Here is a 13848-nt window from a genome sequence, read left to right on the forward strand (position 1 = left end):
CATTCTTTTGTTGAACCTGTGGCTTTCAGTACAGAGTATAATTTACTCAGTGACAATACTAGTCTGTCCACTTATGAGAAAAACTGGTGAATCTGAATGTAAGAAAGGTACGAGCTCTGTCTGTCTCCGTTGTATTCGTCTTATAACTTGCGAACTGTGTACATGTTGTGATAAAATCTGTAATTCCTGTAGGGTTAATAAGTTCACACTTTAGTTCCATTCATTGATGGTGTGATGAAGAAAGTAATTTTCAATCCCCCTTGATCTCTTATTATAATAAAGTTCAGAAAAATGTTAACGTCATTACCATAATATTTACAAAAGTCTGTGAAATGATAATACATTATTACATTATGTGTTAAAAACATCTCACATTTATTTCTTTATTATTTCTTGCCCATTATATTGCATTAGAGCTCTTTCTGTACTATAAATAAAAATGAAGTACAATATCTCTGTGGCATATGATGGACTGAGATGTTGGATCTGCTGTTCATTGAAAGCTAGAAGGGGTTGTACTTAAATTTAGTACTTAGAAAATGTACATCATTAATTTAGTGTGTTATTTACAGCATAGAAAGTTTCAGACAAAGTAGACACTGGATAGCAAAAAAATCATATGACGTCTAAAAGATTGCTTTCAATTGAAAAAAAAAAAAAAAAGCTTATTAGATGTACTTTACAACTTGTTGTATTGTTTCTCATATTTTCATGCTGCATTCACTTCTTAAATTTGTCTTTTTCAGTTAACTTGAATGTAAATCTACTTATCTCTCAAGTTTTGTGAATCGAGTGATATCTGCATCCCCACAGATATCCCACAAGCCACCGCATGGTGCATGGCGAAGGGTACCCTGTACAACTGCTAGTCATTTCCTTTCCTGTTCCACTCACAAATGGAGCAAGGGAACCACAAGCCACCGTATGGTGCATGGCAAAGGGTACCCTCTACAACTGCTAGTCATTTCCTTTCCTGTTCCACTCGCAAATGGAGCAAGGGAAAAATGACTGTAATGACTGTCTGTATGCCTTCAAATGAGCCCTAAATTCTCATACCTTACCTTTGTGGTCCGTATGCTCAATGTATATTGGCATCAGTAGAATCATTTGACAGTCAGCTTCAAATGCCAGTTCTCTAAATTTTCTCAGTAGTGTTTCTCGAAAAGAAAATTGCGTACCCTCCAGGGATTCCCATTTGAGTTTCCAAAGAATCTCCATAACACTTACGTGTTGTTCGAACCTACCAGTAACAAATCTAGCAGCTCACTTCTGAATTGTGTTGATGTCCTCCTTCAATCCGACTTGGTACCGATCACAAACTCTCAAGCAGTATTTGAGAATATGTCACACTAGTGTCCCTATATGTGGTCTCCTTTAACAGATGACCCACAATTTCCTAAAATGCTCCCAGTAAACCAAAGTTGACCATTCACTCAGTTGTGATCGAATTGTTCATTTATGTAGAGGAATACAGCAGTCCTATCACACTTCCCTGGGGCGCTCTTGATGATATCCTTGACGTGATGAACACTTGGCATCGAGGACAGCTTAGTGAGTTCTATTACTTAAGAAGTCTTTGAGCCACTCACATATCTGTGAACTTATTCCATATGCTTGTACCTTCATTAACAGCCTACAATGGGGCACTATGTCAAATGCTTTCCAGAAATCTAGGTACATGAAACCTGCCTGTTGCCCTTCATTCATAGTTCACAGTGTATCATGTGAGAAAACGGCAAGCTTAGTTTCACACAAGCATTGCTTTCTAAAACCATGCTGATTCATGGGCATAAGCTTCTCAGTCTCAAGAAAATGTTGCGCATCTGCTCTTTTGCCCTTCTTATATACAGGACTCACCTGTTCTGTTTTCCAGTCACTTTGGGCTAAGGTGACCCACTTTTTTAAAAGAAAATTAGGGAGATACTTATATACTTGACAAAAAAATGAGGAAGATTAAGATCTAGGCAAAATTTCACCAAAAATCAAAGCTGTGTTTGTAAAAGATAATTACTTAATTACACATTGCAAATACTGAGCACATATTTTTCAACTGACTTCGCCTCAGTCAATTTTAGGTTTGTCCTCACTGCTCACCATAAAATCTTGAACAACGATTCACGGTAAGCACTGGCACTGAAACAAAGTCATGTAACCGCGAAGCATCATTTGACCATTTCTAAGATAGTCGATAGACGCAATGCTGATATAGAATCAGTTGTCTCTGATGTCCAGTATTTTAGTGAATACTGACCATGCCCGCAAAATTTAAATGCTTGAAAAATATTAAAAAAAAAACACCTACCCAATGAGCCTGAAAATATGGGAGCCAGGAGATTATGAAAAAATATGTTCAAATGCGGGTGATCCCAGGGGATATGAGAGTTGGTCACCCTACTTGGTGCTTTGTGCTGGGTGAGAGATTCATGATAAATGTAAGCTAGGCGAGGGGCCAATGCTGTAGGGTACTCTTTGTAAAACCAAATTGAGATTCCTTCCAGATCTGGTGACTTATTTGCTTTCAGATCTTTCAGTTGTTTCTCTGTGCCAGGGATGCTTGTTTCTATGCCATACATACAGGAGTATGTGGTCTAATGATGGCATGCTTGTACGATTCCCCTGTGTGAATTTTCTCTTGAACGTGAAATTTGAAACTTTGGCTTTCGTTTTGCTATCTTCAACTGCCACACCAGACAGGTTAACAAGGGATTAAATGGTAGCTTTAGACCCACTTAGCAATTTTACATAGAACCAGAATTTACTCGGGTTTTCTGCTAGATCTTTTGCTAAGGAGTCACGGTGGTAGTTGTAAACTAGATCTTTTCACAGGTGCCTGAACCTCTACTAACCTTTGCTTGTTATCATTTGTGTGTTCTCTTTTGAACTGGGAGTGCAACAGTGTCTGCATTGTCAACATCTTCTGAATTTTGTTTTAAACCATGGTGAGCCTTTTCCATCATTCATCCACTTACTAGGCAAGTAACTCTCCAGACCTCGATTTACAATATACTTGAACTTTGCCAATAATCCCTCTACATCCATCTTACTGGAACCAAGTGACACCAGTTCACTCTCTAAGTGAGATAATAACAACTGATTATCTGCTCTATCTAGAAGAAACATGGTGCTAGCCTTCTTGACTGATTTATTAACTTTCATAACCATAGTTGCTATAATGTCATCATGATTGCTGTTCCCTGTTTCTACACTGACATTGTTGATAAGATCTAGCCTGTTTGTAGCTAATAAGATCTAGCCTGTTTGTAGCTACAAGATCTAACATTTTCCATTGCATGTGGGCTGCTGAGCTAGCTGCCCAAGACAGTTTTCAGAAAATATGTTCTGTAGTATTCCACACGACTGTCTGTCCGTGCCCCCTGCAATGAATCTGTAGACTTCCCAGTCTATACCTGGTAGGTTAAAGTCACTTCAACTAATACTGCATGTTTTGGGTATTTATGCTCATCGTAGGATGCTATGGTACTCTTTAACTGAAGGAGGACAGCATTTTCCATTGGCAAATTATGAAACTTGATGTGCATTCTAAACTCAGCAAAGACTTTCAGACTGCTTCTATCATTTTCATAGTGGCAAATAACTGTTCAGTAATAACTAATGTATAGAATATATATACAGTTAATACTGGCCACTATTGAGTAGGAAGTACAAAACTGTAATGTTCATATACAGTATTACTAGTGTCCAGCTTGACACAGTCAAGTCATTTAAATATCTGGGCGTAATGTTGCAAAGTGAGAGGAGGTGGAATGAGCATGTGAAAGCTGTGACAGGGAAGGCAAATGGTCAACTTCGGTTTATTGGGAGAATTTTAGGGAAGAGTTGTTCACTTGTAAAGGAGACTGCATATAGGATGCTGGTGAGATCTATTCTTGTGTACTGCTTGAGTGTTCGGGATCGGATTTAAGGAAGATATCAAAACAATTCAGAGCAGGGTGGCTAGATTTGTTACTGATAGGTTTGAACAAAATGTAAGTGTTACGGAGATGTTTGAGAACTCAAATGGGAATCGCTGGAGGGAAGGCAGCATTCTTTTCGAGAAACACTATTAAAAATATTTAGAGAACTGGCATTTGAAGCTGACTGCCAAATGATTCTACTCCTGCCAACATACATCATGCGTAAGGACCGAGAAGATAAGCAAGAGCCCTTGCCCATGAGAGGCAAAGGTCTTGAGTTCGAGTCTCGGTCTGGCACACAGTTTTAATCTGCCAGGAAGTTTCATAACAGCACACACTCCACTGCAGAGTGAAAATCTCATTCTAAAAACATCCCCCAGCCTGTGGCTAAGCCATGTCTCTGCAATATCCTTTCTTCCAGGAGTGCTAGTTTTGCAAGGTTGCAGGAGAGCTTCTGTGAAGTTTGGAAGGTAGGAGACAAGGTACTGGCGAATGTAAAGCTGTGAAGATGGGGCGAGAGTTGTGCTTGGGTAGCTCAGTTGGTAGAGCTCTTGCCCGCGAGAGGCAAAGGTCCCGAATTTGAGTCTTGGTGTGGCACACAGTTTTAATCTACCAAGAAGTTTCATAACAGTGCACACTCCACTGCAGAGTGAAAATCTCATTCAGGTATCAGTTATGTAGGCCAGAAATACAAAATATAATTTTAGTGTATCCATTGTGGATGATGAACTGTGACTATGATTTTAATAGGCAATTTATCTGGTAACAAATATACAACCAGTTTTTTTATTTATTTATTTTTGATACGATTTATTCTTCCATAAACATGTTTTCAAGCCACTGCAGGCTCATCATCAGACTACAAGAACATTATGCTGTGGATCAAGTACAGCTAGATGATGTGCTGAAGAGTACACTGCCATATGGTATCCATCTCATTTCTATATCATACATTATCAAGCTATGTACACAACTATACAAAGTATTTAGCTGCACTTTGTTTTACACTTTAAGACCAAGTGCAGCTAAATACTGTTATCGTTGTGTACATTGCTTGATAATGTACGATATAGGAACAGATTTGATATGGATACGACAAGGCATTGCAGTCATCAGCATGACATATAGTTACAGTTGGTCCACAGCATAATGTTCTTGTAATACCTGCATCTGATGATGAGCCTGCAGTGGCTTGAAGACATGTTTATGGTAGAATAAATCATATCCAAAAACTGTTCTTTAGATTGTAGTAAGTATTTAAAGTTATATGTATTAGTGACCATACAAGGGCTCGATACAAAGTAGCGATAACACTTCTGTAACATCAAACCAATAAGTTGGCGATGTGCAATTTGTGTTGACACAATGAAGGCCTGTGAGATGGTTTTGTACAGTGAGCAGAGATAGTCCTCTGTCAGGCTACTGTAGTGTGTAGACCTTTGAATGTCGTAGCTGTAGTGCAACCACCCTAACATCATGTTTACAAAGAAAGAGTAATGTTCTTGTCTCAAAATTGAAGAGACACTACGTTGGAATATGCAAGAATGTTTCCAGGGACTGTGTGAAATGTGTGGTGACACAGCATTGCCATACAGCACAGTTGCATGATGTGTTACAGTGTTCAGATTAGGCAGAGGTGCTGTGAAGGATCACCCCCATATGGCATAATCCATATAGAAGACAATGCAGTTCAGCTCCCTGCTTCCTTTTTGGACACTGATTGACGCTGGAATGTGCGTGAGTTAGCAGCAGGACTCGGAGTACGCTACAATGTTGTGCTTCACATTCTGCACATTTTGGGATACTGCAAAGCTGCAGCACATTGGATATCCCATTAAATGTCTGAGGTGCAACAATGGCACTGCTGTACCATTGCACAGGATTTTTTGGGGTGTTATCAAAGCAGAGATGACAACTTCCTTCAATGCTTTGTCACTATCAATAAAATCTGGGCATGCTCTTATGAAACAAACTTGAAATGCCAGTTCACTGAATGGGGGCATCCTGGTTCTCCTTGTTCACAGAAAGTGCTTGGTACACCAAGTGCTGGGAAGGTGATGTTGATTGTGGTGTATGATACTGAAGGTGTAATACTGCATCTTGCTGTACCACCAAAGGTGACGATAGACACTGCCTACTGCTGCACATTCCTGCAACACCACCTTCATCCAGAATTCAGGCAAAAGAGACGACATTTCATGGAACAGCATCCCATCATTCTGCTTGACAATGCACAATGCCATACTGATGTTGCTGTCCATGACCTTTTGTGTTGCTGGCAGTGGCAGGGTCTGGAACGTCCACCACACTCATCTAACATGAACCTCTGGGAATGTGATCTTTCCGCCAAAGTGAAAGAACAATTTCGAGAGATCTGGTACACCACCAGAGGTGACATTATCTATGCTATATGGTCAGTACAGGACATCAGCAGAAATAGAAGCACAGATGGTATACGATGTCTTCCAGACATATAACAAATGGTCATAAATAGTGGGGGTGATTATATTGAAGAAGTGTAACTATAAGTACCTCTGTCAATTCAGCCATATCAGGGAAAAATAGTTTGTCTCATTACATATACCAATTCCATTCTACACAGAGTACGCGAAAGAACTTGCCCCCCTTCTAACAGCCGTGTACCGCAAGTCTCTAGAGGAACGGAAGGTTCCACGTGATTGGAAAAGAGCACAGGTAGTCCCAGTCTTCAAGAAGGGTCGTCGAGCAGATGAGCAAAACTATAGACCTATATCTCAGACGTTGATCTGTTGTAGAACTTTAGAACATGTTTTTTGCTCGAGTATCATGTCGTTTTTGGAAACCTAGAATCTACTCTGTAGGAATCAACATGGATTCCGGAAACAGCGATCGTGTGAGACCCAACTCGATTTATTTGTTCATGAGATCCAGAAAATATTAGATACAGGCTCCCAGGTAGATGCTATTTTCCTCGACTTCCGGAAGGCATTCGATACAGTTCCGCACTGTTGCCTGATAAACAAAGTAAGAGCCTACGGAATATCAGACCAGCTGTGTGGCTGGATTGAAGAGTTTTTAGCAAACAGAACACAGCATGTTGTTATCAATGGAGAGACGTCTACAGACGTTAAAGTAACCTCTGGCGTGCCACAGGGGAGTGTTATGGGACCATTGCTTTTCACAATATATATATAAATGACCTAGTAGATAGTGTTAGAAGTTCCATGCGGCTTTTCACGGATGATGCCGTAGTATACAGAGAAGTTGCAGCATTAGAAAATTATAGCGAAATGCAGGAAGATCTGCAGCGGATAGGCACTTGGTGCAGGGAGTGGCAACTGACCCTTAAGATAGACAAATGTAATGTATTGCGAACACATAGAAAGAAGGATCCTTTATTGTATGATTATATGATTGCGGAACAAACACTGGTAGCAGTTACTCCTGTAAAATATCTGGGAGTATGCGTGCGGAACGATTTGAAGTGGAATGATCATATAAAATTAATTGTTGGTAAGGCGGGTACCGGGTTGAGATTCATTGGGAGAGTCCTTGGAAAATGTAGTCCATCAACAAAGGAGGTGGCTTACAAGACACTCGTTCAACCTATACTTGAGTATTGCTCATCAGTGTAGGATCCGTACCAGGTCGGGTTGATGGAGGAGGTAGAGAAGATCCAAAGAAGAGCGGCGCATTTCGTCACAGGGTTATTTGGTAACCGTGATAGCGTTACGGAGATGTTTAGCATACTCAAGTGGCAGACTCTGCAAGAGAGGCACTCTGCATAACGGTGCAGCTTGCTCGCCAGGTTTCGAGAGGGTGCGTTTCTGGATGAGGTATCAAATATATTGCTTCCCCCTACTTATATCTCCCGAGGAGATCACGAATGTAAAACTAGAGAGATTCAAGCGCTCACGGAGGCTTTCAGACAGTCATTCTTCCCGCGAACCATACGCGACTGGAACAGAAAAGGGAGGTAATGACAGTGGCACGTGGGGTGCCCTCCGCCACACACCGTTGGGTGGCTTGCGGAGTATGGATGTAGATGTGGATGTAGATGTAGATGTAGATGTAGACATTTTTTCCAGCCCTCGTGTGATATCCTGAGTTACCTAGAAGCTGATCTTTTTCTTTTCTGTTCTTTATACATTTTTGTATGTTTGTGAAGGTGCTGGAACTGACAAAAAGCTTTAAATCCAAGACACTGCAAGAACATTTATATCATGCAGTGGAAAGCAACATCACAACCAAGTCACAAGAAAGCATAGCAGCAAGGAAATTGACTCAAGATTCAAGAAAGCAATATTACTCTAAGATTGGATTTAAAAAGGGAGTAAGTTAGTATTAATCTTTCTTTATTTATATCAACTACAGAGCAACATTTTACTTGTAAATATGTTTAACTGGAGGAAGCTCTTAGTTTAGCTTAATCACTTGTGTGTGTCACAGGCCTCATAACTGCAACCCCTCAGCATGTTATGGGACAAGTGAGTTTGACAATTCTAATGCCCTTTCTCAGTGAAAAATACGGCAACATGCAGACAATTAGTCCAATCAACAAAGTCAAAAAGGTTGATATGTGAAAAAAATAATATAGTCATAATTTTTTTTTCACAATGGTAGGAGGGAGTGTCCTGAACAACACACTAAAAATCCTGGGTAGGGGAAAGGGGGAGGGCAGCATGTGGTATTTTAATGGTATACAATTGCTGTTCACTGTTAAATGAGGTGCTGCTAGCACAACAATTTGAAGATCTACATGAATGTGATACATTTATTATAAATTATCAATCTGTCTATCGGTGTTTGTAACGATCACATACTGTATGTGCATTTTGGCACATGTCATGGCATTGTGCTTCTGTGAAGAAGATATTGCTAAACCAATACTAAGCATCTTAAAATGACAGATGAATCTGTTGAAACTGTTAAAGTGAGATAGAAATAGCTGTGCAACTGTTGACTGAATTGTATTAAGGGATTTCTGTTTGTGAGTCAAAAAGACTCATTTATAAGACACACAGTCAAACAAAGGCAGTCATATGCAAGAAGAAGAGAGGAAAACTTGTCTGCACTGCATGCTACAACAGAGCAGGAAATGTACAGTGGCACAGATAATGGAAATCTTTGAACAATAATTGAAATTTCAGTCTCAGAAGACAGATATTATTGGAAGAAGAACTGTCACTGATTTAGATGGTTTCTAAAAAAGTGTTGTTCACTCCACTATATTGAAATGTTAAGATCACAGCAAGTATCCTATGCAGCAAGAGACGGCAGATATCATACACAATAGATTTAACTGAAAGCTGCCATGTAATTGGCATTATTCTGAAAACTTTGTGGTTCACTTACAGAAAATTCAATGGTGTAAAATGCAATCTGATGAATATATCCAATATTGTAGCAGCTAGGGCAGTTTGCTAAGAAAAATGCTCAACATCTGGAAATAACGTGATCACCATACTATTTATCTCAATAAGACCTGACACAATGAGAATCATACCAAGAAGCACATATGCCAGGATTCAAAGAGCAATGGTGGTTTGAAAGTGCCAACTGTCAAAGAACATAGGTTTATTATGTCTCACACATCATCATCATCATCATCATCATCATCATCATCATCAGACTAAGCCTTTATCACACGTGCAGAGTTAACATATACGAGGGTAAGTCAATTATTATCCGCAATTTAATTATATTTTTGTTTATTTTGGTAGTACTGTCGTTTTACGTTGATGGTGCATGTTTTGTTTATTTGTTGTTATATCTTTTCAATTTTCAAGCTGCTAGTTTAGTTTCATTATTCTGCCATGCTGGTAATCATGGCTGCTCTGCTGTCTATTTGCACCAAAGAAGAGCAATGTTCATTGATTTGTTTCTTTTTTGTGCTCGGAAGGTGTATCAGGGGCTGAAATTCATTGAAGACTTTCGCAACAGTACGGGAACAGTGTTTTGCCACAACAGAGTGTCTACAAATGGATTGAAAAATTCCGAAATGCTCGCACAAGTGTTACGCATGATGAAGGAGCCGGACAACCATTTATCTCCACAAATGAAGAAACCATTGAGCATTCACGTGAAAAAATTCTCTTAGACAGACAATTAACTATTGACGAAGTGGCACATTGTCTGCAGATTAGTCACAGTTCTGCCTATGAAATCATCCACAACAGACTTGGGTTTCATAAAGTCTGTCCAAGATGGGTCCCAAAACAACTCACACAGTTGCATAAACAAACGTGCTTGGACATCTGCAAAAAAACATTTGGATCACTGTGATAATGAAGGGGACAACTTCTTTGACAGAATCATTACTGGTGATGAAACTTGGATCCTTCATTATGAGCCGGAGAGTAAAAGGCAGAGTATGGAATGGAAACATCCAAATTTTCCATGCAAGAAAAAGTTCAAGACTCAACCGTCCACAGGAAAACTGATGCTTATGGTTTTTCGGGATGTCCAGTACTGGAACATTAGGGGGAAAGGGGCACAACAACAAACAGTGTACGTTACAGTGAGATGCTTACTGCCAGGCTAAAGCCTGCAGTTCGAAGAAAACACCGAGGATAGCTGTCAAAAGGTGTTGTGTTGTTGCACGACAATGTCCGTCTGCATACTGCTACCCACACAGCTGAAACGCTCCAGAAACTCAAATTTGAAGTACTGGATCATCCTCCATATAGTTCCAATCTTGCCCCTTCTGACTATCACTTGTTTGGTCCACCCAAACAGGTATTAAGGGGCTCTCGATTTGCCTCAGACGAAGCAGTGAAAAAAGCTGTGCATTCCTGGCTCGCAGCTCAACCGAGAACCTTCTTTTATGATGGCATCAGAAAGCTTGTTCAGTGATGGACCAAGTGCGTTGAAACGCAAGGAGACTATGTCGAAAAATGATGTACTTGTAAGTTTCCTATATGAATACAATAAAATTTTGTAACTATTTTGCAGACAATAATTGACTTATCCTCTTACATCTGATGAGTCTAGCAGTTAACATGAGGATGTGAATAGTGGTTAATTTAAACATAGATACATAGGATTTATGATGCGATTTACAGGATTATTGCCTGACCAACATGGATAATGCCAGTAATCATTCAAACAACAAAGAATGCAGAAATTTTGCAGTGGTTAGAAGAGAAAACTAGTTCAATTTTGGCTCCTAAATGAAAGCAGATACACATTGTGTGTTCAAAAAAATAATATTTTAGGTTGGCAGAAAAACGTTTATTGGTTTGTAAGTACGAAACTTTCGTCCCCTTCAAAGTAGTCTTCTTGAGAATGCACTCTCTTCTCCCAACACTCTTACCATTGTTGGAAAAATTCTGGAACATGTCTTTTGGAATTAAGATCAGCTGGATTGTCACATTTCTCATGAAGTCTCCCTTTGATTCAAATTGTGTAACTCTTGGGGCATTGTTAGCTTGAAAAATAACCAAAGCCATGCAGAGCCACATCAGGGTAGTAGGGAATCTAATGAACCACAGAAATGTAATGTTTGGTGAGAAAAGTCTGAATCAGATGTGCAGAATTGGTGGGAATGTTATAAGGATGAAGCTGCTAAGTTTTTGCTGCCAAGGATCCAATCATTTGCACTGCACTGCATCATGGAAATGACTAAGGACCTGCTGGCAGTATTTCTTTGTGATTGTTTGGCCTTGTGTTGTGTACTCATGCTGCAACAACCCATGAGAATCAAAGAAAACGATCAACGTGACCTTGACATTGCCACGGACTTGACATGCTTCTTTTGGCCTCAAGAATATCAGATGTTTCCACTGTGATGACTGCATCTTTGTTTTTGTATCATGCCCATAAACTGATATCTCATAACCTGCTACCAAGGTGTTCAGAAAGTTGGTATTACCGTTTACATTGTCAAGCATTTTCTGTATGATTTCCAGGTGGTTTTGCTTCTGCTCCATTGTCAGCAGTTTTGGCACAAATTTATCGGAAATTCTCCTCAGCACAAATCATCAATCAAAATTAAATGTACCAGTTCATGCTTACCCATATCTCATTTGCATGTTCTCATAATGTGATGGTCTTTCATGACCAAAGTCTGCACTTGCGCAATTACATTGTCATTTTGGCTTGTTGAGGGTCTGAATCTTGCAAATGGTTTTCACTTGGGTATCACCATGCTTTTGGCAAAATTTTAGTGCTCAGTTCATTCCATCATTTTACAACCAGACTCTTTACATGTCCTGACTCATAGGCTAACTACCAGTGACTGAAACTGTCTGTCTGTAGGAAAAAATTCATGACTGGGTGTGAATGTCTCCACCACATCTCCAATGAAGAAAGTCTCCTGTGCTTCACTGGTTCACATAGGAAAGAAGAAGGGTCATTACTTTTTGAACACACCTCATATTGGAGGATGTCAAGTGCCACAAGCAAGTGTGCGACATATTTAGACCTGGCTGCTTATGGGCCACTCCCCATTTCCTCTCTTCTACTAACAATGTGTCAGTATGCGACAGAACAGCTGCTGACCATATACTGTCTGTGCTGGGTTGTTTCTCAGTGTTAGCTGTGCAATTTATGTTTCAAATTTGGTACAAAGGTTAAAATTAACATATACTACTAATGAGTACTTGAATGTTCAGGTAAGGGTGTTCATGTAATTAAATTTAAAAGAGTGTTGTAACAAGAGATGTTGCAATATGTATGAAATATGGAAAGGCAAAAGAATGGAACTTTTTTATCATAGGGTTCTGCAGCCATAATAATTTGTTTACAGGAAGACCTTCCCTGCTTCTAACTGTAAAATCCTTATTTCAGTATGCTATATGCTGACAGACGAAACTTTCATTTCTGAGTGGGTGCCTTGCAATGCACTGTGCATAGCCATCTCATGCATATGTCATATAGCTTTGCAGACTGTATTGTTCAAAGACAGAGTTAGTGGAAATGAGCTCAACAAGCACAGGCACTGGCCCAAAGACTTCTGGTGTGTGGAAACTAACATTATGACCAGAACGGGAGTGGGAGAATGATGCAAAGTATGTAATACACCTTATTCTGGGCCCTCAGTGTCATTCAAGAACATGTGTTTTATTACATTGTGATGTGGTTGTTATATACAGGGTGTTTCAGCTAAGCTGACCACTTGAGGTATTGCCTGATTGTTTAAGGTATTGCATTTCTGTTTTCATCCAAACAAATTGTGAAAAAGTCTTCAGTAATTGGCGTATTGTCCCTTTTCACTGCTATGTTAATTGCAAGGCTACAGGTATGAAATTTACTTTTTAAAATGTATCTTTAGTAATTTCTGCTGCTAGTATCGTAGTTAAAAAGGAGAAAATTGAACAGCATTTCACACTCCATAACCCAGTTAGTAGTTCCAGAGAAATTATATTTTGAACTTAGGATTTATTCATTTTGAATATGAAATCAGTTGCTGTCTTATGTTATGGTTTATGTCGTTATATGGAACTGCCACATCAGGCTCATGGTGCACTGCAATTTGACACAGTGAAGAGAGCCGACTTACAAAAGTGATACAGTGGAGAAAAGTTTTTAATTAAACTTTCACTAGTTGCATTTGGCTGTGTGTGTTGGATGTTCACGCCTACTGAAAGGCAAAGAATATGGCATCTAAGGATAATTAACTATTGTAACAGCAGTTCTGTTCTTGTTGTTGCCATAATCTTGAAAGAAAATAGTACACCAACAACTGAATGGATTTGTAGAACTGAACTTCAGGCATAAAGAATGTTAAATAATAACTTTATGTCATTATTTTACTATTGAGGTAATACATAGTTGCAAAATTACATAAGCAACAGCAACAGCAACAGAAATTTCATTTATGTCAAGAAGTGTTCCAAATTTCCACTGTCTACTGCAATACACTGTCTACTGCAGACAGTGGTGCAAGGACTATACCACCCTTTCCCTTTGGGTTCCAATCTACGTGAGGGTTGATACTATGAAAACATCTTCT

At 39.4% G+C, this 13848-nt stretch overlaps 1 protein-coding gene across 1 annotated transcript in view; it reads left to right on the plus strand.

Moving 5' to 3' along the window:
• Window positions 1–13848, plus strand: part of LOC124615774 (spatacsin) — a 395474-nt gene that overhangs the window by 182929 nt on the left and 198697 nt on the right. Inside the window, exon 17 of the mRNA XM_047143873.1 lies at window positions 8062–8225. Within this exon, the coding sequence (XP_046999829.1) occupies window positions 8062–8225 (164 nt within the window). The remainder of the gene's footprint in view (window positions 1–8061; window positions 8226–13848) is intronic.

Source organism: Schistocerca americana, chromosome 5 (genome assembly GCF_021461395.2).
Source record: "Schistocerca americana isolate TAMUIC-IGC-003095 chromosome 5, iqSchAmer2.1, whole genome shotgun sequence".
In the NCBI taxonomy this organism is placed as follows: Eukaryota; Metazoa; Arthropoda; class Insecta; order Orthoptera; family Acrididae; genus Schistocerca; species Schistocerca americana.